This window comes from Monomorium pharaonis, chromosome 2 (genome assembly GCF_013373865.1).
Source record: "Monomorium pharaonis isolate MP-MQ-018 chromosome 2, ASM1337386v2, whole genome shotgun sequence".
Lineage (NCBI taxonomy): Eukaryota > Metazoa > Arthropoda > Insecta > Hymenoptera > Formicidae > Monomorium > Monomorium pharaonis.
This window is the reverse complement of record NC_050468.1, coordinates 13,777,632-13,802,876: the sequence shown is the minus strand read 5'-3', so window position 1 is coordinate 13,802,876 and position 25,245 is coordinate 13,777,632. Positions and strand designations below refer to the sequence as shown.

Here is a 25,245-nt window from a genome sequence, read left to right as displayed (position 1 = left end):
TGAACCCGACAACCTCCGGCGAACCCGGTGCTCGTCTCATAATTGATTACGTCACGACGCCGTGAGGAGGACTACTACCCCGAGAGAGGAGAACAAGAAGGGAAAGGAGAGGCCCGGGCTATATAAGTCGGACGGGGTGGAAGAAGTCGGACGGATGATGAATGTGCTGTCTGAGCCGTCGCGTCAGCGAGGCTCTGTTGCCCGTTTGTAAACGAGCTTCCCTATTTTTTCGCGGCTACACGCGCTGCCAAAAGTATCAAACTGTCTGCGCGCGTTTGGAAAACACTTCGCTCATCGATCCTCGTTTAGCGAGGCTCACTGACCACTCGCGATTAGATTTTCTAATATCGGAAGTCTTTTTTTTTTCCTCTGTACGCGACGTAGAGTGAAACACACATGAGCACCACTGGGATTATTCTACTGATTGTGTAAACATAACAAGCTGTATCTTTTCAGAAACAGCTGCGTGTTGTGTGTTACAATGAGTTGGTAGAGACTCGTCGGCGTTGAGTTTATTAGCACAGAACGAGTCCTTGATCCATTTGTCATAATGATAAAATAATATTATTCACATTTTTAAAAGGATTTTTACACTTTTGTTTAATACTTGTGTACCATATTGCTGCTATTATTCAAGAAGTTTTATGTGTTTTTTTTTTATAAAATTCTAATTTTATATTTTATAAATGCCGAGCGAAAAACATGGCTTATATGAAGATAAAAATTTTCGTACCTGATATCTTCTGCTGTAGTTTTTACCGATGACGTGTTCATATGCTGGTAGCAAAAAATGTTAGGCATCTAAATTAGCACTAGAGACTAATAACGACATCCCTTTGTTATTCCCTTCGAGATCTGTAGAAACAGTCCGGAAAAATTCGTACGCTCGATCGATGATGCATCACGGAAAAGGGTGTTAGGGCCGAGCGAAAGCGAGAAGGGATCAAGGGACGGCTAATGAAGTCCTAATAAACGGCGCCGAGGCTCAGGCAGACGCGGCACCCTTCCGACTTGATATTTAATACAAACGTTACAATATCAAAACACGTCCTCTGGGCTCCGAATGCCCACTCGAGCGCACCCCTTGGTCGCGCGCGCGGTTAATACCGGCCCTGCCTAAAGGTGTAAGTATCGCGCGCCCCTGTCGTTGTTAATACCAGCCCTAATATACGAACGAGCACCACGCACGCACACCCCTTCAGAATCCGCGGAGCGACGAGAAGGAGCTAGCTGCGTAATTCTCCGATGTTCTCGTGCTCGCGCGCACAATAGCGGACAACGCGCGTGAGAGCAACAGGGGGAGGGGGGGAGAAGAGAAAGAGCAGAAACTAGCCCTCTAAAGACGCGCCAGAGTTATTTGCGCGAGTTATTATCGCTCGTTAAGAGCCGGCATTTGAGAAGCGCGTTTAACAATTTGCTCGCGCTCCCTTGCCACCCCTTTGGCCGGCGCGGCGCTTGCTCTCCTTTTCCAGACTCCATTTGTTTCTTTAATTCACTGCACCGCTCTTTGCCCGCCGATTTGCGAGCCCCGCGCGGGTATTATCGGCGAATTTCTCGCAACTAAAGCGAGAATTTCACCGCTTTCGCGTTCCTTTCGTAGTATGTTTTACGCTGATCTAACGGAGGGATGAAACAAGCGGTAACTTATTAAAAAGACGCGTTCGTTAATTCGTGAACTGTGGATGGATTACAGATATGTTTACACGCGCGCGTTTATATGTGTGTATGCACTTAGTAGTGGAGTGGTAATCTCTTCCGGACAAGGAAGGGCCCATTCATGACGGGCGCGCGTAGATATATGCGAGAAATGGCTCGCGATTCTCGCGCCAGGCCCATTTTCGAAAGTCAATCGACCGTGAGCCCCCTTTTCGTCGATCGCGCACGCTCGTAAATCTCCCTTATAACTCTCCGGGTGTGTGCCGGCCGACGCGCAGAATTAGCGTCGATGAGAAATTTTTGACAACCGACGTTTACCCTCCGTAACGTACCGTCTCCTCGCGATCGAAAGCTGACTCCGCGCTCGAAATATATTTCATTCCCTTTGACGGTCTTTAATCGGCGTTTTTACACGGAGAGAATTTTTTCCCGTTATATTTTACCGCAAAATTCACTACAAATTTTAATGTATGACTATAAACTTCGAACAACTTGGCAATCTATTAAATATTGTGAATATAACGATAGGAATTTTTTAAACATACAAAATACATTTTATAAACTGTTTAATGAAAATTATCTTGCAGCATTGTAAAATGTTCCAAGGTAAAATTCTTATAATTTAAGACAAAATTTTTTTATATAATAATGTATAATCATAAAATTTGTCTTTATGTCTATGCATTTAATGTTATATATATCGTTTTTGAAAAAAAAATAGTTTTATCCTAATAAGATAAGGAGTATTCGAGACTTGTGGATCTTGAGTCTCTTGTTTTACATAATACATTATTTCTTTTTTTTTAATAAATGTGCTCTATACATTGTTTATTTATGATACAAACAACGCACCAATCAATTATTTTATACTTCATTGTTAATTTTATTTATGATATATTTATCTCGCTATTTACTATTTATTCTTAATAATTTTAGATTATTAGGTTAAAGCAATAAAAAATGATAAACCGTTGAACATATTACAATTATTGAAATTTTACTATACAGTTTAACGAAAATAATCAATTATATTTAATATTTTACTTTAAGATATAAAATGTATGTAGTAAATAATAAATTAGATTAATAAAGTAAAGAAATTAACATAATTACTTTTAAAATGCAATATTATATTTTACGACTATCAGGATTTTCAGGATAAATTTTATGAGAAAATTCTCTCCCTGTATATATACATATATATAGCTGGGAATTATTTTTCATGTTCCGTACTTTCAGGAGATTCAATGGAAAGTTTTACATATCAAAACAGTTCTGTATGTTGTACGAGATAAAGAAACATTAATCTTTTGTGCTGCAACTGCCAGTGAATAACTGGATTCGATATAACGTAACTTATATAATAATTAAAAAATTATGGTTTACATCCTCACGCCAGAATTTTTTTAAATTTATTTAATTACTGCACTATTAATATTTAAAAGAAAATATATTTGTTTAAATAAATTATATAATAACATACAAAATTTAAAATTGTGATTATAGAATTATGCAGATTATAATGATTTTGATAATTGTTTACCGATGATTGATCATTTTAATATTAATATAATCCAAATGTAATAAAATAATGTTTGAGAAATTATTTTAAATTTGAATTGACATGATACAATAAATGATTGAAATAATATAAAATTCTGCTTAATATAAAACTCAATTTTTTAAACTAATGTACAGATTTTTCTGACATATGCGTTTTTATATTGAAGAAAAGAGAATTTAATAATAACTAAAAATGATGAAATAATTTCAATTAAATGTTTGATTAACATAACCAAATATTTAATAATATTTAGTAATTATATTAATAGCAACCAAACGTGATAATAGTACTAATAATTGTTTACTGTAATGGTTACTAAACAGTCATCAAATATTACTAAATATTTACTTAACCCAACATTTAATTGTGAAATTAATTTATAAAAATTTGGTAACTTTATCTATAGGCTTTATTATTATCACTAAATTTTTTTGTAGTATATTTGCATGCACATGGCAATACTTAACTATTCCGGTTTTATTTCCAAATTCCTTTTCTATCTTTTCCTCGAAGACGAGAGACAGAATTTTTATTCGTAAAAAATTAGGGCGTGGTGCTGGAATCTAAGGTGCCACCTTCGGATACGGCTTTCGCGGGAATATAAAATATCTGCGCGGAGGGAACACACCAAGCTGGCATTCCTCTGCGAGTGTCCCGCACACCGGCGTGTGTGCTATGCCTTGTCACTGGCACAATGAGTCGAAGATTATCTACGATGGGATTCGCTGACGTTACGACGCTCGCGGCCAACCCCCTGCGCTCGTCCTCCGCCTCCCTATCGCTCTCCCTTCGCCGGGTCTGGAAAGAAAGAAAGGAAGAGCCCACCGCGGTCTTCTCCTCTCCTCTCGAGTTTCCGGGGGTGAATCTCCGCGGACGAGAGAGGAGGGAAAATACATGATCTATGGTGACAGCGGTATTGTTCGCCGAAATGCGAAAAAGTCTCCGGAGGCGGTGGAGCGTTTGAATTTTCCACACCCCTTACGCGAACGTCTCGCGCGCGAGGAAAAAGAGACGCGGGAAAGAGAAAGGGATCGAGGGGCGACAATAATTCGAGGGAAAGACAATTTGTTGTTATCGTAACTTGTTGCTAGCGGCAATCTGTTGCACCGCAGGATTTGTTGTTGAAACCCAGTTCGCGAAACTGCCAACTGACCGAAATAAGACCGTACAACTTTCGCTGATCGCAGGGCACAGCGGGGTGAACCAGCTGGGAGGTGTCTTCGTCGGCGGTCGGCCGCTTCCGGACTCGACGCGGCAAAAGATCGTCGAGCTCGCGCATTCGGGCGCGCGGCCATGCGACATCTCCAGGATACTGCAGGTCAGCAACGGCTGTGTCTCCAAGATCCTCGGCAGGTTGGTTGCAATATTGCTTGCCCCGTCCGACGCGTGCCCCATTCTCGCTAACTAGATCATTGTATAGAAAAGGTTGCTACAATCGCATCATTTTGCAAAAAGAATATTTTTAAATTCTTTACATTCCTGTTCCAGTCCTTATAATAAAATACAATATTTTTATCTGTGTAAATTTTTTCTTTGCATGATATTTACTTAAATTTTTTAAATAAGAAATTTTTATTTAAAAAACAGATCTAATCACCACCAGAGTACCAAAATTTTTTATATACCGTTCACGGAATTGACACTAGCTCGTCTCATTCTACATAAGACTGTTCCAATAATGCCGCAAAAATGTTTTTTTACGGAAATGCTATATATATATTTTTTTTTATTTAATTCAATATTTTATAGGTCTCTATACACTTTGATTTATAGATTCTGAATACTATACTTCTGTACTCTATTTCTCGTTTGCCGTAAGAAAAACAACCATTTATATCACAGTAGTCAAAATTGCCGAAATCTAGATAACGTTGTGATACGATTTAAGAAACTAGGGCATTTCGTAAAATTTGTTTATCTAATCTAATAAGTGCGAAAAGAAAAACTTTAACCTAATAATTCTAATTAATAATTCTAACTAATAAATAAGTTATGGTTACAAATTATTAAAACCTACATGGAGAAAATGTTTACTATGTTTCTCATTAAATTACGCTAGTATTTACATACTACTTATCATGTATTCTCTGAAATTTTCTTTTATGATCCGTAGCTACTATCGTATATAATAATTTTTACTATAAAATTTTATCCATGTAGTTTATTTATCTTACCAATTTAGTTACAAAATGTATCGGAAAATAGCTATAATGCCATGACTTTTCTATGAATATAAAATAATTATAAATTTTTAATGTCTCAAGTAATAAAACATCATGGCTATATATTATAATATATACTATATATTATAATTTTTAAATAAATTTCATAGAAACTGTACAAGAGAGTACAGTAGTTGAATTTTTAGGTGAGATGATGCAATTTAACAACAAAGATTTTAGCAACCTTTCTCTTATCCTAAACGGTTCGAACAATCAAGAAACTTGTATCAAAGTTTCAGCTATGCATGAAACGTAAGACTATATATCGATCTGTCTTGCGTAAATATATAATGTAGCTTCCGTAAACCTTAAGAATTAATAGAACATTGCGTAAAATTACAACGGAGCCTGAACCAACAAGTTAAGAGAAAGTACAAGTGGGTCAGTCAAACATTTGACTATGTTCAGCATCTGTTGCACAAGAGGCAATCAACGTACATTGTTCAGCTCTGCATATTCATTATACGGCTCTATTTAGACCACGATATTAGACGGATGGTATATATGCTTAGACGGATGATGATTTTATTCTCATAGCGGCTTAAACGTATTTCCACGTATTCCTACCGCATTGTACCGCAAATTATTATTGTTGTAGGTACTATGAGACCGGATCTATAAGGCCCAGGGCGATCGGCGGTAGCAAGCCGCGCGTGGCAACGGCGGAGGTCGTCAATAAGATTTCGCTCTATAAAAGTGAGTGCCCGTCCATCTTCGCGTGGGAGATCCGAGATCGCTTGTTGCAGGAGGGCGTCTGCACGAACGACAACATCCCGAGCGTAAGTACAGTTTATATTCCATTCAACGATTCCTCTTACCGTTACTCGTCGAATAACGAACCGATGGAAATTATTCTTGCTATAGCTGCCAATATACTTAGTCTTTATACTATCACTTCGCTGTCATATTGTAGCCAATATAGGTGAAGGTATTTATCTGACGCGTTATCCTAAATAATTTGACCTATAATAATCATTATGCAAAAATAAATAAAAGTAAAATTAGTATACAGCTACTTTTTTGTAAACAAAATTTGAAAATTTGATTTTCTAAGATAAAAGCTCGAGTTTTTTTCAAAGCTATTCTTCAAAATTTCGTTGGTTTATCAAATTTGCTACGAAAGGAGTAAAGTAAAATTTAAGTATAATCTTAAATGTTTAAAGATTAAATTTTAATATTGTAATAAAAAAAGCATTTAAGCTTAATAATAAGTTTTTGTGTATCCGGATATAAATACTTGTTCGGTTTGACACTTTTATCTTAATATCTTCACGTAAAATGTTTTCTTCGCATGTTACTTTTTTACATCACAAACTGTAAATGAATATCAGGAGGTAAAGCAAAGGTTCGCTAAATATTCTTCATTAATCCGTAATTAAAGCTCGTAGCTTGTTAATCGATTTTAGCCTGACGTTAAATGACAGAAGTTTTCACGGAAAAATCAGAGTCGTGCGGCGGCGGCGACGGTGGTGGTGCGGCGCCGACAATACAAAGCGCGTCGCAAAACATCCGTAATGGAGCCTGACTTTCGGGTGGAGGTTGTAAACGCGCAGGCGTATTGTTAACGGGGGGGGGGGGAGCAGAGGGGGCAGCTTTGTCTACTCACACAAAACAGGACCGCATTTACATAGATAGCGCGAGGGGATGGGGGGGGATGAAAATCAGTTTTTCGTGGGGTGGCGGTGGCGGCTGGTGGTTGTACCGAGGATGTTTATGCGAGCCGATGGACTCGGGCGGGCGCGCGCGATCAGGACGACGTACAAACTCCTCCCCTTGTCGCGGCACGGCGCGGCCGATGTTGTTAACACGAGGCGGTTAATCGCGCAAACGAATGACGGACGATTTGGCGTTAACCGGTTCCGCCCCGACGAGCCGTTGCTCCCCCTCGACACGAGTTATTCTTCCGGTCTCGCGATCGCACTCCACGTGAACTGATGAAGCGTCTGTCATCAAAGTATTGTATCATTGATCAATTATAAGCATACTAATACGGACAGCGGATGATCGATAACATTCTTCTCTTTTAACAATCTTCTCTCTAAATGACAATTAGTGTATTATCACTGATTTACAGTCAATAGACTTATACCTGTGATAATTAGTGAGCATTTACCGTTTTTTAATGATCTCGAGTTTAATATTATAGTGTATTATCACTGAAAGATGAGTGTATTTATTTCACTGATTAATAAGTCTTCCATTGAAAATCAGTGTATTTTCACTGACTTCATTGTTTTTTCACTGATTGCACTTTAGAGAGCTCAAATACATTGTAATATCTTGATTAGAGTTTTTTTGACACTTTTTTTAGAAGACTAGAACAGAATAAAAGAGAAACAAAATCAAGTAAACTCACTGAAAATTGGATACAGAAAATTTTTTTTATCTTAAAGCATCTCTGAGATTCAACCCGTTGATTTTTGATCACTTGAAACTTAGAAATTATTTCTAGCTAGGATATCTTTGTCAAGAAAATAAATTCTCAAAAGCAGTCGAAATTTTTGTACATTTCTAGCTAGAAATCTTCCGTAGGAAACTTGAGTCACATACGATGACTAGCGTAACATTTGATGAACAGCCGAATTAACATATCCAGTCCCAGAAAGAATACCAATTTCTACAGAATCAATTAAGAGATTGCTCGAAGATGGGCGATGCGCGAATCAAAAGAAAATTCACTGTGATGTCTCTTTCTCTCGCTCTCTTTCTTTTTACTTTTTTTCCTTGTTCTCCGAGTTGAAGGGCCCGTCCCCGTCCTCGCCGTGTACACCGGCACGTTCGGCGTTCTTGACGGCGCGGGGGTTGGTTCTCGTATACGACGTGGTACCACCGTTGCCATGGATATTTGCATGCGTCCAATAAACGGTGGCTAAGGGGCTCTCGACTCGCTTAGGGTAAAAAGCGAAAGAGGGTCGCTAAATTCTACCCTCCCTCTCGCACGCCGCCCCTGCGCCGTCTCCTCTCGTCTCCTTCGTCCTCGTCCCGTCTTCCCTTGCCAGAACTGACTGACTTATTCCCTCGCGCCTTCGTAATAGCGCCGAGGTGTACACGAATCACCCTCACGGAGAGGCTACGGAAGAAAGTCTCTGGTTGGGGGTGGGGGGGTAAGGAGGACACAGAAAGGATGACGATAGAACCGAGAGAGCATTCTTATCGACGCGAGAAAAAAAATATCAAAGGTTCGCCCCTTACCCGTGAAAGAAAGCCGTCGAGAGTTCATCCGCAGCTTTTTCTGTGTAGCACGCTTTCCCCTTCCGAAAATTTTAGTATCCATCTCGAGGAAGGCAGACTGTAATAATTTCTTTGAAACAATTCGCGACAGTTACGACACAGCTTTATGAAAACAGTTTTCCATAATGTAATGTTTGACACTAATATAACATTATTGTCGAATATCAATAGATCGTAGCTGTTTCTCACGGTCGTTTTAAATAATATATCATCAAATAATGAACAAATTTTTTTTAATTTGCAAGCTATTTTGATTTATGAAACTTTTTGTAAAAAAATTTCTTTTAAATCTTGATTTGTTTTTTATATAGACTTATCAGGATGTTTACCACTGGAAAAAAAACAGGAAAATCAGGAATTTTCAGAGAATTTCTTGTTTACCCTTGAAAATCATAGATTCATAGAATTTTATTGATATTTGCGGAAATTTTGGGAATTTTACTTCTAAATTTAAATTCTATCTGTCTGCTTCTGACGGAATTGTTTCTTTGACCATTTTTCTTGATAATTCAAAATATTAATCGATTAGCAATAAATATGACATATACATCTACATTTACATACATTCTCATAGACTCGTAACTTTTTATTAAAAAATCGGTGACAATAGAGGACAACATTGTTCTAAATTATTGTTATGCGTTTAAACACCTTTTGAATTCTGTATTTTTGATGAGCTAAATCTAAATTTAATGAAAAATAGCAGAAAAAACAATCAATTTAATATTAAACAAGTACGTTTTACGGTAAGTTGTCAAAGGAGCCACACGTGACTTTTAAGCGGTAACAAAACGCCGACACAAATAACGACGTCACAAAATTTCGCGTTTTAACAAATTACAGGAGGTTGCGGACTCTGGTGCGCGCCTTCGGGGCGTTGGAGGATCAAAGCTGGCGCGTAATCCCGGGCGCGTTTGAGCATCCTGCAAGCGCTTCTGAACTTGTTGTGGGCAAGATTAACGTTTCTTTAATGGTCCGTGTAATATTCCATTACGTACAGTTCGCTCGAGAATTATTGCGCCCACGTTGAGACGAAACGAACAAAACGAACGGTCAAAAAGGAATTTCGGTCTCGCATTCAAAGTCTCTCCGTTATTTGAAGACGGATTACAACGTCTCATTGCAATTTAATTTGCACGTGTGAGAATGAATTCAAAAATTATATTGTCTAAAAAATATGATAATAAAATCAATTCTTTGCCTTTACGATAATTTACATAAAAATTTTTTAAATCTTTTAAGAAATGGACGTGCGTTATCTTTTCAGCACGCAGTGCTGATCATATATGACACAAATAGCTTTTCATATTATTTATGCTATTTAATTACGTAGTATTTTTCTAAAACACATTTTTTGAAGTTAGGAGAATTTCAAAAAAAATATTATCATGACAGTTCCATCACACTATGGAGTACAGCAACGTCGCGGAAGTGCATAAGAATTTTTGAACTGTTGTCGTATTCGCGAAAACTTTTGACCAGAACCCATTTCTCGAAACGGAAACACTCAAGGATCCCTTGACTTTTCTCCGATAGGGAGCGAAATAACTCGCGAACGGGATTGATTCGAAAACGTTTCTACTCATTTTCTCTAGTCCGCCTGTACATGTCCATTCGTGTGCGTGTGGTAGACGATGGAAGACCTCAATTCGATGAAGAGGAAAGAGAAAAGAGAGAGAGAGAGAGAGAGAGAGAGAGAGAGAGAGAGAGAGAGAGCGGAACGAAGGAACGTATTCTAGACGAGCCGTGGTGATTGGGGGAAATTTCATTATTCTCAGACATTACCCCCGTTATTGTAATGCCATCAAATTGGATACGCTTCGTACACCCTGTGGAACGGGTGAATATCTCCGTCTCCTTTCTCTCGCGAGTTTCTTCCTCCTCCTCCTTTTTCCGCTTCCCTCGCGAAGACGCCTTCGCTCGCCCTGTTGCGAACTTCTTCACCTTGCCCTAACAACTTTACCCGGTACATATATCTTGTCCGATTTAGTTAGGCAAAATTCGTAGATGTATACCTCGCGTGTTTCAAACTTCCTCCTTGCACTTGGCTTCTCTACTGATGGTTACAACGTAACATTATCAAGACGCAAGTTGCCAAAGTACGCGCGAACAAAATATCTATAATATACGGATTGGTTACGTCAATAAGATTTTAGGAATCTTCTAAAATTTTACTTCCTTGCATATACGAAATGAAAGTACGTGATTACGCGATTAATTTGTCACGTCAAAATTCCTTATTGTGATAAGCATTGCGTAGCAAATTTGTCGTTACGCAATTTTTTTTATACTTTTAATTATATACTTCTAATAACTCGTAAGAACAAAAATTTAGCGTTTTACTTTTCATTATTAAAATCCATATTTGATGTAAACTTTTCGATCGAATGTTTTCCTCGCGACGATACTTTTGGTCATTTTCAAATCTCTTCAGCTGAATCTGAATGAGGTGCCGTTCGCTTTTTACCCAGTCACGAATGTTACACGGTCGGATTGAAAAGATTACGGGCGAGCAACAGTTTTGCATGTGCGAAATTGTATAGGCGACCGATCGCATTCGTCCTCTTTCGCGGGAAAGTCGAACGCCCGCGGAATTGCCGAATCGAGCCAATGGCTTGACAAACCAGTGAAGCCCGCAGGACGCGGAGACGGATTCGAAATGTCCTGCGGAGCCCCCGCTATCCGTTTCGTCGTGGAATACCGTTTCGGTCCCTGCCGGATTTGAATCTGGCACCCGGCGTGGCGGACGCGTTATTGGTTTACTCGCGCCACTGGCTCCGGGATGCCGACAGCGGTTCTCATCCGGAGAGAAGGAATTACATGTCGCGATTTCGAGAGACGTAAGTCGTAACTCTCTCGGTCACCGTTGGTTCGAGAAAATGACAAATTAATCTTCGATTTATTTATCGCTTTTTGAAAATTTTTTACACTTTTTATGTAAGACCTTTTCTATATTTTTAATAAATTTAGTAATTATGGGAAATTATTAATTGTATTATGAAAGGGATTGAACCAGGAAAAAATTGTTTATTAACTTATAGATTTTTTTACACTTTTTAGAAAACTTCCTATATTTTTAATTAATTTAATAATTATTAATATGGAAAAGACTGGGAAGATAATAAGATCCTAGTGAATTCGCAAGGTACATTCTCGAGGAAACGAAAGAGCCCTTTTTCCATTTAAAGCATAACACAGAAGCGTCACTGCGAGATGAGATTACATTCGTTGAACCGGCCAGCGCGGTCATGCGCGTCCATACCGAGGGCTGACGTTGACATCTCACCCCCATCGAGCATGTTATACCGCGTGCATCTTTCTTATGACATAAGAAATTGATGTTTTGCTTATTTATAATCAGATTTCTATGTCTCGTAGAATTGATAAAAACGGTCTACATTTTTAAAACATCGAAACAGTTAGGAATAGATTTTGGAAATGTATAGATGTATATATTAAATGTGAGAATAAATTTATTTGATCATAATATTCTGGTCGACATCGGAATGAAATTAACTACTAATAAACAAAAAATGTATTGACGAGTATTTAAAAAATATATATAACAAATAGAATATTATTCACGTATTTTGTTTAAAGGCAACATTCACACTTCGTTAATAACGTGATTTTTATTTTCGCGAGCAATTTTGACTCTCAAAATATACGGCAACTCGACGAATTCTCTGATTGAATTAATCTGGCGTCCATTTTTGGGGGTGAGAAAGTGCGATGACAACATTCGTCATCCGCGGAGAACCCGCTGTCAAGCGAGAGGAGCGCCGCTGCCGCCGACGAGATTACATTTGTCGAGGTGGCCAGCACCGTCGTTCCGGCTGGTTCCAGGCAGTCCGATCCGGCAGGGACCGGGAGAGGAAGCAGGAGGGATGGCTGGATGTCAATGCCGCACCGCCGCCACCGTCGCCCAACCCTTTGGTACGCGAAATCGCGCGATATACAGGCCGCCAGCCGGCCAGCCCTCGTATCCCATTCCCCCGACCCAAGAGTGGAAAATCACGGGTACCACGAGAGAATCGGGTTGACGGGGGGGGGGAGACGAGGGTGGCGGACGGGTGAAACGGTGAGCGTGGGATGGCACGGTTTTCCGAGCGGTGGTCGAGCGTGGTCCCTGTAATTAATAGTCACCGACCGCCGGCGGACGGACCGAGAATCGAGTTTACACGCTGTATCCAACGCGTGTTGGACCGAATCGGACGATTGTTTAAGCGAGTGGCCATCTACGCGACAAGTCTCCCTCTCGGTTACGTACACGCCATCACCTATACGTACCATCATCTATTCGAAAAGCACAAAACGCTTTTGATTGGATGTATCCTCTCTCGCTGTATCATGTCGCGAGCAAAATAAGAGATCAATTAGTCACCGTTGTCACGCGTGCAGAAAAGGTATCGAATGAAACGACAAAATTAATTCCTTTATGTATAATATATTAAGATTTATTTTTAAAAATTACTGAATTACATTATGAATTTTCGCGCACGCATTATTTTATTTCGTAATGAAGCGCCGACCCCGAGCCCATGGTCGTGGGAAATTAATTCTGTGGCGATACTGACCTTTCTGCCGACGCCGAAGGGTCGGGTGATTAAAGGGAGGAACGTCGGCTCGTGCGAGGAAAAAAAAGACTTCAGCAGCGAGAAGGATTCGTTCTCGGTCGGAAAAAGAAACGCGGAAAGGTAGCGGGCCGCCATCGGGAAAGAACGGGGAGCCAGGCTGAAAGGGAAAAGAAGGAGGGTACGAGGAGTCGAGAGGAGAAGAGAGAGTGGAAGTTAGTGGCGGCTCGGTGAGAAATACATAATGCAGTAGCCGGACGTCTCCGACACCCCCTAACTCACCCTTCTCCGGGACGAAGAAGAGAACTACTATCGCGAGAAGGAAAGAGAGAGAGAGAGAAAGGGGGAGAGAGTAGGGGTTGGCCACGGCGACGTTGGTGGCGGTGCAGATAGTGGTGTAGGTGGAGGATGGAGGGCGGGAGGTCGAGGGAGTTGGTAGTGCGCGCGAGAGTACGAAGGGGTGCATTGATTTACGCGGCCGGGGCAAGGCGAGGGTGTCTCCAAGGCGGACGTGCAGGGGCCAACAATTCACTCGCCTCGGGTTCCAGGAACCATCCATTACTTTGGTTCTTCCACCGCCGTCCCCGGAGCTGTCTCCCCCCGGCATTGTTGCGGTTACTTACCGCGTCCATCGAGAACGTAGCCATTGTAACGGCAAAGTCGCGTGGCTCGCCGTCTTACTCTGTTAAATGCCGTTCGGATTCCCAATATGACGTCACAGTGACATGTTGGTTCAATCACTAGTTGTAGATCTTGCAATACCTTTAAGATGATAGTAAGATCGTGTTTCTTACGTTAAATCGAATTGAATAGCAGTTCGGTATATATGATTTGTGAAAGTTTAACGTCTCTTTAATGAAGCAACTAGCGAAGTAACAGACAACATAAAAGTGTTACCACAATTCAATAAATCTTTACATAAAATCGTAGGAGAGTAGAAGTGTTAATGGGCTTGGACTGAATATCCGGATTCTAACGTCAAGAATACCTATCAATCAGCTTGTTGTCATTTAAGGCGCACGGACTCTCGAATTTTATTACATCATCTCGGCGTTACTTTGTTTTCATTTTTCTGTGTATAATTAAAAAAAAAACCCGATAATCTGTTTTACACTTATAATATTCTATCGCGCAGCAATGCAGCAAGTGACAAATAGTAGAAAGGCCGCCGCGTCCTACTCCCGACAGAAATACGAAGGAGGGATAGAGGGGGGAGCGGAAATTCCCGGATGCGGGGAATAATTCTGTCGAAGCAGTTAACGTCATTTTAGCCGCTGACTGCTCTCGCAACCCTATACGCTCCAGTCCGTGGCTGTTCGGGTTCATCCACCGTGTACCGGCTGTCCCGTCCGATCAGGGCGATCAGCGATCTTACCAGGCCGGGCGCGCTCGTCGTCATCGTCGTCTTCGTCGTCGTCGCCTCGCTCATGAACGCTCGTAGACGTGCACGGGTACGGCCGAAGGATATCGACTTTCAGTCTTCCCAGCCACGATTGTCTTCCGCGCCGTTCTCTCGACAGTGACTATCGGACGCCGAGATCTCTGTCTCTCCGAATGGCCAAGTTTCTCTTTTTTTTTTACCTCTTTCAGGACTGGTGCGCGGTCTCGCCGCCCGAGTTACTCGACTCAAACCTCGTCTCTTCCCCGTCCCCGCGTCTCCGGCACGCAATCACGATATCCCCGCGAGCGCGCCAGGTCCTATCATTGTTTCTTTTTCACCGCGCACCTCTTTACGCGCCGTGCTTTTCGAATACAACCGTATCCAGCATCTGATCAATCATCGTCCCTTTCGCATTCACCGTCGAGATCGTACGGACAGTTCGGAATCGGTCTTTCGTTTGATCGGCGCTACGGTAATACATTGTCGTTTTGTTAAACGTTGGCGAAATCATGCGAAAAGTGAAGCCTGTACTGCGTCACTTTCCTCGAAAACGATCGATAATTGTGGATTGAAATTAGAAAAGCCACTTAAAATCTTTAAAATACTATGTAGACAGTTATTCAACTTAATCCTTCTTCATCTCGATTAGGTTTTATGTAAAACGTTCGTTTCTCCGCGCCGCGGCGCCGCGCCGGTTCGAACGCGTGGCACGTTCATTAAACGTTCGCACACGTGGCAATCTCTCTGCAAAAAAAACCGAGGTATCCCTCCTCCCCTTTTCCCCGCCGCGTTTCTATAACCATCGTTCGCATGGTCATGGCCGGCAAGAGTCTAAGGATACCGAGGGGATTTGCTGCTACTGCTGCCGGTGCTTCGTTCGTCATACTCGTCTGCGAGGAGGCAATAACGCGCGACGCGTGGCGCGTCTACGCCACCCCCATGCTATCCGAGGGAACCCCCGATGTGCCGCTAAATACCGAGTGTACCCCTCTCGGACGAGCGCTACCGGCGGCGGCGGTGAGTCGCCACGCCACCCCTTCGCCGCCTTCGAGGTAGCCCTTATAACCTCGAGAGAAAGAGAGGAACCCTCGGCCGTTCCAGATTAAAAGCTGTGATTATACGTGGCATCAGACACCCCCCCCCCCCTCTCCCTCTCTTTCTCCCTTCTTGTCCTTTTCCCTTCTGCCTTCTGCTCTCTTATCCTGTGCTTCTCTTCTTTCTCCCCTTCATTATTCCTGTCCTTTTTCCGCTATCGCCGTATTTTGAAATACGCCACCTCGCTGCGCTCTCTCTCTCTCTCTCTCTCTCTCTCTCTCTCTCTCTCTCTCTCTCTCTCTCTCTCTCTCTCTCTCTCTCTCTCTCTCTCTCTCTCTCTCTCTCTCTCTCTCTCTGTCTTTCTCTTTTTCTCCCTCTCTTTCTCTTTAGTCCGTTTTGTTCTCTCCGCGGGTCTTTCTGTTTAAATTGCGAATACCACGCGTTCCTCCTAACTTCTATTTAAATGTAATTTGTATCTTGCCCGCGCGACCATTCGACTCCTTTCTTCCAGCTCCTCTCGCTTTCAGCGCGCACGTGGCCAACCAATATATGCGAACCGCGAATTAATGACTACAATTTTTTATCATATAACAATTCTTTTTATATAGTAATGTATATCACAATTAATACACGTTTAATTGTGTCATTTTTTATCATAAAAGGAATATTTATCTTTTTTATCGTGATTTTTAAATATTACATTAAATTTAATGATAAAAAAGATAAATTTTCTCTTTAATCCCAATTTTCTCATATAATATTTTTACTTAATTTTTTATTTTTCTCGTAATCTTACCTTGGGGCCAACCTTTCGTTACTATTCTCTTCCTCTTCGAACCGATAATATTCCGCCACACTGCCGGAATACGATCCACGACGTGGGGCTAGGGACCGCACCAAGTTTCTTGGCGATAAATCAAACCGACTATGATAACTTCTGGAATAATGGCTCGCGAGATAACGATACACCGGGCGGAATCGTCTCCGTCGTCTGGAATTGGCTTAGATGATACTTTCGTGCCTTGTTCGCACGTTTTATGCTATTCTACTATATCTCGAACTTTTGATTTAGAAGGTAATAATAATTGCATCTTCCACCGTTAATTACAAATTCTAATTTAAATTACCATTTGTAATTACCGCGTTCTTCATGAAATGAATTTCGAGTATTTAAGTAAAAGCTCCAGCATTCTAGATTTTGGATAAGTCACTTTCCTTTGTATTCTCCTTACTGTGGTTTTAGCTATACAAAATTTAGGCTTGTATATTTAAGAAAAGTTTAATCTATTGAAATATTTATGGTACAATAATATTTTATATAGAAGAAGGCTGCCAACATATCACTTTCAAGATTTTTTAAGTAAAAACTAAAAATAAAAATTTAGAAACATTAAATATAAACTAAACAATTTCTTCTATCAGACGATTTAACAATTTCTATAATTTATTATTGTTTCAAATTTTGCATTGAATTTTTTGTAAAATAAGTAAAAATGAGTCTCTAATAAAATGATAAAGTAAATTCCAAAACCGACATATAATAAAGAGTAATGCTATTTTTTTTTTCTTTCACATATGAATCATTTGTACAAAATACTTTAAAGTTAATGAGCATTTCTAGAAGGCTTTTATTTTTCAACATAAAATGTTATTTTGTTGATCTATATAAATACTTGCTTATGTTATTCCGCAAGTAACACACACACACACACACACACACACACACACACACACACACACACACACACACACACACACACACACACACACATATATATATATATATAAAGGAGAAGGTGGTAATATGGCCAGTGCAGATAATATGGCTACCATATTATCTCCGTTATTAGCTGATGAATTCTAGTAATTATTTATGATATTATTTGTTTAGTAGCCTACTGTATGTACTTTATATAATGATGCTAATATGATAAAACACAACAGTTAACATTTGTTATAAGGCATTTTTACTTTTAAGAATTTCGAAAATTTTTTAAGGTACATTTTAATATTTAATTACACATACTTCCTCATTCTTTTTAAACTTAACTGCATTATCATTCAAATGTATGTACACGTGAGTATTTTCTTATTATTTAACTCTTTATTCGGCTATATATATTTCGAGTTATACAAAATTAAACGATGATATAGGATGTTGTCAATATAACCATCTAAGTGTGCTAGTAATATGGTCACTTTTTTCGAGATCATATCGACAAAATTCCTCGATAAATCGATTAAAGGCTTAATTTAAGGCTGAATACGATTTTTTAAATTTAAAGTTATTTTATTTAACTTCTATTAAATGTGAATAAAAATCACCTGTTTCGATATAACAACTTATTTTATAATATAAATATATATGTTTCTAATAAAATACTGTGACTTTTAAACGAAACGAATTTTTTAATATTTTTTTATGGTGATTATATTATCCTCCATATTTCTCTTCGGCCCATTATGCAGTATCATTACATTTCTATAAATAATATCTAATAATATAACAAATATTTTGTAACTTTGAATTGAAAATCTAATGATCGAGCAACACTTTGATGAATATAATTCTAAAATTTCAACTTTGAAGACATTGATTATTAACGAAGTTATTAAATAAAATATAAATGGGTGGCCATATTATCACTTTTTCTTCTGTATATTTATTTCCTCTGTATATTTCCTCTGTATAATTTTATCAAACTAATTTTATAGATAAGGTAACTTTTTGTCGCAACTGTGCGTATATACGTGGTGTGTTATATTATGATATCTGTAAAATTAATATAAAACTATTGAGCAATTTTTAAATTTTTATAAACTTGTAAAATAATGAAATTAAAAAAAGTGAGTGACGAGAGATAGGCAGCAGTATTTATAATCGAGAGAACATATGCACTGATCTATTACTCGTCCCAACGAACAACGGTACAATATGAATGTTTTGAGTTATCAGATCGAATTTAACTAGTCTGTCACAGACGCACATAATAGAGACATCAGCTTTTACAATCGCATCTCTCTCTCTCTCTCTCTCTCTCTCATATTCTTGCGCGCAGTTTTTTCGTCGATCTCCGATCCCGATCGCAACCGAATTTCCCACGCGAACTGGGGTAGCTCTTTGTACGAGAACTTCGCGCTATATTGCAGAGGGTGCAGAATTTATACTAGAGATCCCCAGTATTGGCGCGTGGCGCGCCTGTTACCGCACTTTTTCGGATCTCCGAATCGGTCACGATTGTAATTGCGAATAATCGCCGAGAAATCACGCGCTTTTCTTTCCTGCAGCAACCAGCACCATGCTCCAATTGTCGTGACGTCGATCCTAAAAAAAATAAAAGGGAGATTTCGAAGCTTATATCTCGCAATTATTTCCACATGTCTTACTTTAGTGCTTGTACTATACAGATACTTTATTACAATTTTTAATTTATATATTGAGAATTTTTATAATATAAAAATCCTCAATAAATCTCTTATAAAGAAAAAAATTACAATAACTTTGTAGAGTAAAATTTAATAAGCACTAAATTGTTTAATAATTCTAAAATTCTAAATAAAATCGAAAATTATTTTAGTAACAAAATTTCTTAAAAATATCATAATACATATTCTTTAAGATTGTGGATCATTTTTGCATGTGCAAAAAATATCAAGCTAATCACAGGATGTCACTTATCTTAAACCGTGGTCATAGAGGGAAAGGTATACACATATGTTATAATACTGTCATCATCTCGATACAGGAACCCGTAATTTCGAGACTCTCGCATCCACCGATCGCATCCCTCAATCGACGCGCGATCAAGAGGGGTGACTTAATGACAGGTTATGGCCTTTTGCTCACTTTCGGCTCGCGCATACGTTATACGTGCACGCAGGATGTCATCAGCACGTGCCGACGTGTCCTCGCGCCCCCGCTACCCCCCGTTTCAAATATCAAACACGCGCGCAGGAACCATAGAGATATAATGCGCGAGTAATATGTAAGCCCCGATTAACGCGCCGTGTCAATGGAGACCATAGATTTTCACAGTGCCCATCTTCGTCTACATTCACGTTCAAAGCCGATTATCACGGATTTAATTCATCGTGGTACTCCTCGCTTTAAAATCTCGTCGTGTCAGCATTCGTGGATACGACCAGGAAATATAATTAGTCTGTATGACATTTAAAAAGTTATTAACAACATTTAGAAGACCACGATATATTTAAAAAATATTGAATATACGGTAAAAATCTAAATATAAAATTTCCCGTTTCTGAATGCAACATGAAAAGTGATAAATTTAGAAAATAGTTGCTTCTCAATATTCTCTTTGTCATTGTCACTTGACTTTTGACACATGAGATTTTCATGAAATGATTGTGATTTATTATTCATCGCGTTTTTTTTTTGTTTTGTGATAAAAAAAAGAGGCTCGCACCCTTCGACGTATTTAGAGTTATTGCACTCGCGACTGCATTTATGTCTCCTCCTGTAGTGTACTTCTCGACTTTTGAATAAGTTTTATGTACCGCTGATTACGCGTGTCGAATTGCCCGACCATTATTTCCAGGATGTTTTCGCGATAATAAAGCCGTGCCGTGCGTCGCAGGCTCGTCCGGACCCCCAGGATAACGGAAGTAGTCTGAATGGAGAGAGGAAAAGAGAAAGTCGTGTCGCACCCTTCGTGTTCTTCCGCTCTCTTCACGGTTAACACCCTCGACATCATACATACATATGAACGAGCCCGGGCAGGAAATACGCGACTACCGCGAATAAGCACTCGTAAAAATTGCAGTCGCGCAAATCCCTACGCGTTAAGAGCTAAAGCACGCGCTGTCATGTATCCACACTTTAACATCGTCGTGATATCACATTTAAAAAATACTACTTGTTCGTTCATTCGATCAAAATCAGAGATCTTACGTGTTGTATCCAAGGTAGCGTAAATATACTGAGGAAAAGTTAATTTGACTAAATTTTTCAGCTTGATTAAATTTCTTTAATTCGAGTATTTAACTTATTAGTCAAGTATTTAAACACCTGACTAAAATACTTAAATTGAAGAAATTTAATCAAAATGAAGAACTTATTCAAATTAACAACTTTTTTCTTATTGTCATTATCTATAGTATAACGTATGTATTCCGCATGAGCAAATAAATTTTTAAGAGAGACACGCGCGCACTCGAATGTGCATACGAATGATGAATTCAGAAATTCTTCTGGACAAAAAAAAATCTAAAATTTATCGGAAAAAAAGAAGAAAGAAATTTATTTTGTTGGAGAGACTATGTTATTTGTAAATATAGATTTTGTGCTCATAAATCTTTATGAGAAAAATATAGGATTTATAAATTTATATATTCCTTATAAATTTTTATATGAAATAAACATATATTATATTTATAAATATAGATTAACATTCCTTTTGTATTTACATAAAAAGAACAATTTTGCTGAAGTATTATATCTAAACTTATTACTAGTCAAACATCTAAAAATAATAGGTTTTTCTTATCATCAAAATAATTATGAAGGATGCTCCAACATGATGAACAATGCTGCAAAAAGTTTTGATATTCTAGCAACCAGCTTGAATGTTTTACGCAATTATTTTAATGGTTTAACTAAATTGTCTTTAAATCGATACCCAGCTAAATATCTCAATAAAATCGTCTTTTTGTGTATAAATACAAATTATATTTTTAAATTAATTATTTTTATCTTTGGAAATACCTCGGAAGAATATCATAGAAGGGATATTAATCGCTATAACCATTTGTTTCGTAAGCAGTTTTTTGAAAAAATATTCCGCTGATTTTCGCGGCGAGAGAGATTTCCCGTCGGACCATCGCGAAGGTGTCACGTGAGACCAATATTATGACGTCTCTATCCAGCACCCTTTTTAAGAGATCGGCCACCCTCGAGCTCTTCACGCTTCATGCTAATTTCATCGATCCGATCCCGAGGCTTCTTTCTCTCGCGCGCCACGTTTGCAGCCCTCGTCGCGTGTCCGCCTTTGTGCGAGCCTTTCGCACGGACGAAGGATAATATCTACGTTCCTTTTGTGCTATTCGCGTATCACGTCGCGCGACGCTGTATCCGTGCAAAAATGTGTCGGGAATCCCATTGTCGACGATGAGCCAATAAAACTCGCCCGGTCTCGTGTCTTTCATTATTATTCATCCAATTCTCTCGGGCGAAGTGTCAGCGTTTACGGCAACACCGAATTAATTTCGGCTAATAAATAGCCATTAGAGGGGCACGTTTGTTTCCAATTTTTATATTTTGATGAACCGTTTGAATTCAAATTCGGGAGTCCGTCTTTGTTACCTCTTCACTCTTCAGCTCTTCGAGGACCGTTTCATAAAAATCGGCTCTGAAAGCAAACAATCCTGTCATTAAAATTTAATGCGGAGAAGTGGAGTGGCCGCTTATACGTGTCTAGAAGAACCTTCTACTTTCGAGATCGGTCGAAGGAGGAAGTGTCGCAGTACGAAAGTGCCTCATAATTTCGCGTAGAGCGCCCGCCTGGCTCGCCACAAAAGCGGGGCTCATTGTGGTGTCGATTTCCACGGCACAACGAATCTCCAACGAATAATGACCGGGGGTGACACACGTCGTAAATATATCGCAACGATTGAGAAGCAGCCAGCCAACGATATTTGCGGTTTGACGTCAATCAAAAAACGGTCAAACAGGCCCGGACACTCGATGTCACGCGAGGCGCCGATTGTCCCTTGACAGGCAGCCGTCGCTCGTTGGGTTTCTGGCTTTGTCGCCAAGTACTTCTTTGTACGCGACAACGACTTTTTTTTTTCATTGTGCATCGGTTTTGACGTCGGCCAACTTCACAAGCGCAGCTTGGACTCATCGGAGGAGCCGGCCTGCCTAATTCGGAGGATTGCGTGGTTTTCCGCGCTCCGATAAACACGTGACAGAAGTACAAAACTTGAAAGATCAAAAAGTCTCAATATTATCAAGTTGAAACAACTATGAAGAAGAAAAACAGTATGTTTTCTATATATTAATATGAAAGAACTTTCATCATACTTTTTAACAAAATAAGTATTTTTTATAATTTTACTGTTAAAAAAGCCTCGTGCAGAGAAATTCTTATGACTTTTTATTGCATTTGTGAAGGAATCAACTATACGCATAGAATTCAACATTTATTAAAAAAAAAACGTTTGAACGTTTCTGGTTAAGTGAAAGCGTAATGAAGTGTTTTTGATCCCGGCTCGTCATCTGTCGTTCAACTATTTGAACCCCCTCGTAGTGCGTCACACGGAGATTGTTAATTTGCTGACGGAAGGTATTTGAATCTTCGGAGGTAGTCGTGAAGGCAGGATGTTTCGGACATCGGTGGATGCTGGCGACAAGACGAGGGGTGAGTGCCGGTGACGTCTCTTTCGCGTCAGCGGCGGAGAGACACGACGAGATCGTGCGGTTGTGGTGGTGACGGTGGCCGTCGTGGGCGCCGAGGGGAATGACGCTTCGCTCCGGTGGTGGGTCCGAGATGTCAGCTCGTTTCAACGCCGTGGTACCCTGACATCGGGTCTAACAAACCCCGGGGAACGAATATCTCCTATGTCCCGATCCGGCATTCTGTCGCTGGTACCGCCGTCGTCCGGTTTATTTCTCGCGTGTCTCGTCTCGCCCTTTTGATCCGGCGCGTGCAATAAAACAATCAAGATGCGGAGACGGATAATCATGAAAAATTATGCGGAAAGAACGGTTTTGCTAAAGTATTTAAAATTTTAGCTGTGCAGTGAGAAAAAAAATGTTAATTTGACTAAATTTTCCAACTAAATTAAATTTTGCAATCTATTCAAGTATTTATATATTTCAATTAACTATATAAATACTTGAATTTAAATTTGTGCATTTAAGTTAAATGCATAAATTCTTGAACTGACAAAACTTTAATTTAGTTGGAAAAATTTGTCAAATCAACAATATTTTTTTCTCAGTGTGGATATGAAAATAATTTTGTTAAACTATTATTGTAATATGTGAGATACACAAACAGGCTGCCAGAATGTCAAAACTTTTTACTCATTATGCTTGAACGTCCTGCATAATTATTATGATGGTTCATAAAATTATTTTCAAATTTTATATTTACATTTTTAAATACTTTAGCAAAATTATTTGTATGTAAAGTATTTTAATAACCATTTATTTTTCTAATAACACATTTATCGTTACTTTAAGATATTTCGGAAAATGATAAAATGGAATTTTTTTTCAATTATGGAAAGCTTGAAAATAAAGAGTTGAGTTTGCAGAAGTGATTAAGTCTGTTTTGTAATCTGTAAATTCTCATCAAATATGAAAGCAAAAAGAGTTTATTTGAAATTTATAAACAGGAATCAGACATTGTTCTTAAAGTTAAGGTTAAAAAAAAATATTCTAAAATCATACAACATTAATTAATATAAAAATTTATAAAAAATTTATAAATTAATAAATAAATAAACGAGCATTTTAAATAAGTAGTGATTATATTATTGAATAAATAATATAAGTTATATTAATTAGATTACATATTCTGTTTATATTATTATTTGTCATATTTATTGTGCTACGAATTCTCTCAAGAAATTACATTGCCACATTTATATCTTAGTCAAGCGAGTCTTATATCGAAAGGACTTTCTCGGAACACATTAATTCTCGACACTCTTAACGACGGATATCGCAATTGAAAAATTTGTCATTTTATTATGCCCTTAATACGACGTCGCTTGCCGCGACGTGCGTGGCATAATACAAGAGTGTAAAGGAATAAATTGCGAAACTATCGGTAGCAGGAGAACCTGCCGCTTTAGTTTCGAGAATTCTTTTACGGCTCCGTCGGGATTTATACGAGCTGTAAGTGACAGAAGCGACGAAGGCAGCCCGCGGAAGAAGACAAATAAAAGATACGAAAATAAAAAGAGCGACCCTGTCTTTAGGAGATCGTAAATTCTTCGCGCCCGTAGATATCTTACCGCGCTCGCATTCGCGTATACACGCGCAAAATAGATCATCTGATATGATGTCGCAAACAAGAAGCTTGACTTTTAACTTTGTTTTTGTTTTATGCAAGACAGTATGATACGGTTAAATTTTAAAAAATTGGCTCTGAACAAAAATCAAATAACACGAGTTTGTAATAAAAAAACATTTCTTAAAAGTAATACTCGTGAATCTTCAACTTTTTGATGAGATGTGAAAGTGAAAGAAGTAAGTGAGAATTAAAGAAAAATTGAAAATAATTTGAAATTAAAAAATTGTTTAGTAAGAAAATTACACAATTAAATGTATTTCAAGTGAATTAGAGAAAAATATTAGGAAAAAATTAATAATGTATGAAATCTTGAGATCAATTCTTCGTAATGATTAAAAAGTGAATAGCAGTAAATATATAGAGAGAAAAGAAATGTTTTTATAAATAATATATAGTATATGATCTTGTTAATATAATTTATTATTTATTCTATTATGTGTGTAAAATTACACGCACCATTATTTTCTATGATGGTTTATCTATTTATTAATTTTTAATTTTTTTCTTTCTTGAAGAAACTGACTGATTAAAAAATGCA

General features: G+C 38.7%; 1 protein-coding gene across 4 annotated transcripts in view; it reads left to right on the top strand.

The window, feature by feature from the left end:
- The window catches only part of LOC105833958 (paired box protein Pax-6), a 108,092-nt gene that overhangs the window by 26,941 nt on the left and 55,906 nt on the right, over window positions 1-25,245 (top strand). For 3 of the 4 annotated variants that reach the window (XR_001138846.3, XM_012676097.3, XM_012676095.3), the window contains exons 3-4: window positions 4,408-4,573; window positions 6,038-6,221. Coding sequence is in view for 3 of the 4 variants with exons in the window: in XM_012676097.3 (XP_012531551.1) it covers window positions 4,408-4,573; window positions 6,038-6,221 (350 nt within the window). In the remaining variant the exon portion in view is untranslated. The remainder of the gene's footprint in view (window positions 1-4,407; window positions 4,574-6,037; window positions 6,222-25,245) is intronic. The other variant, XM_012676096.3, reaches the window with a different exon arrangement.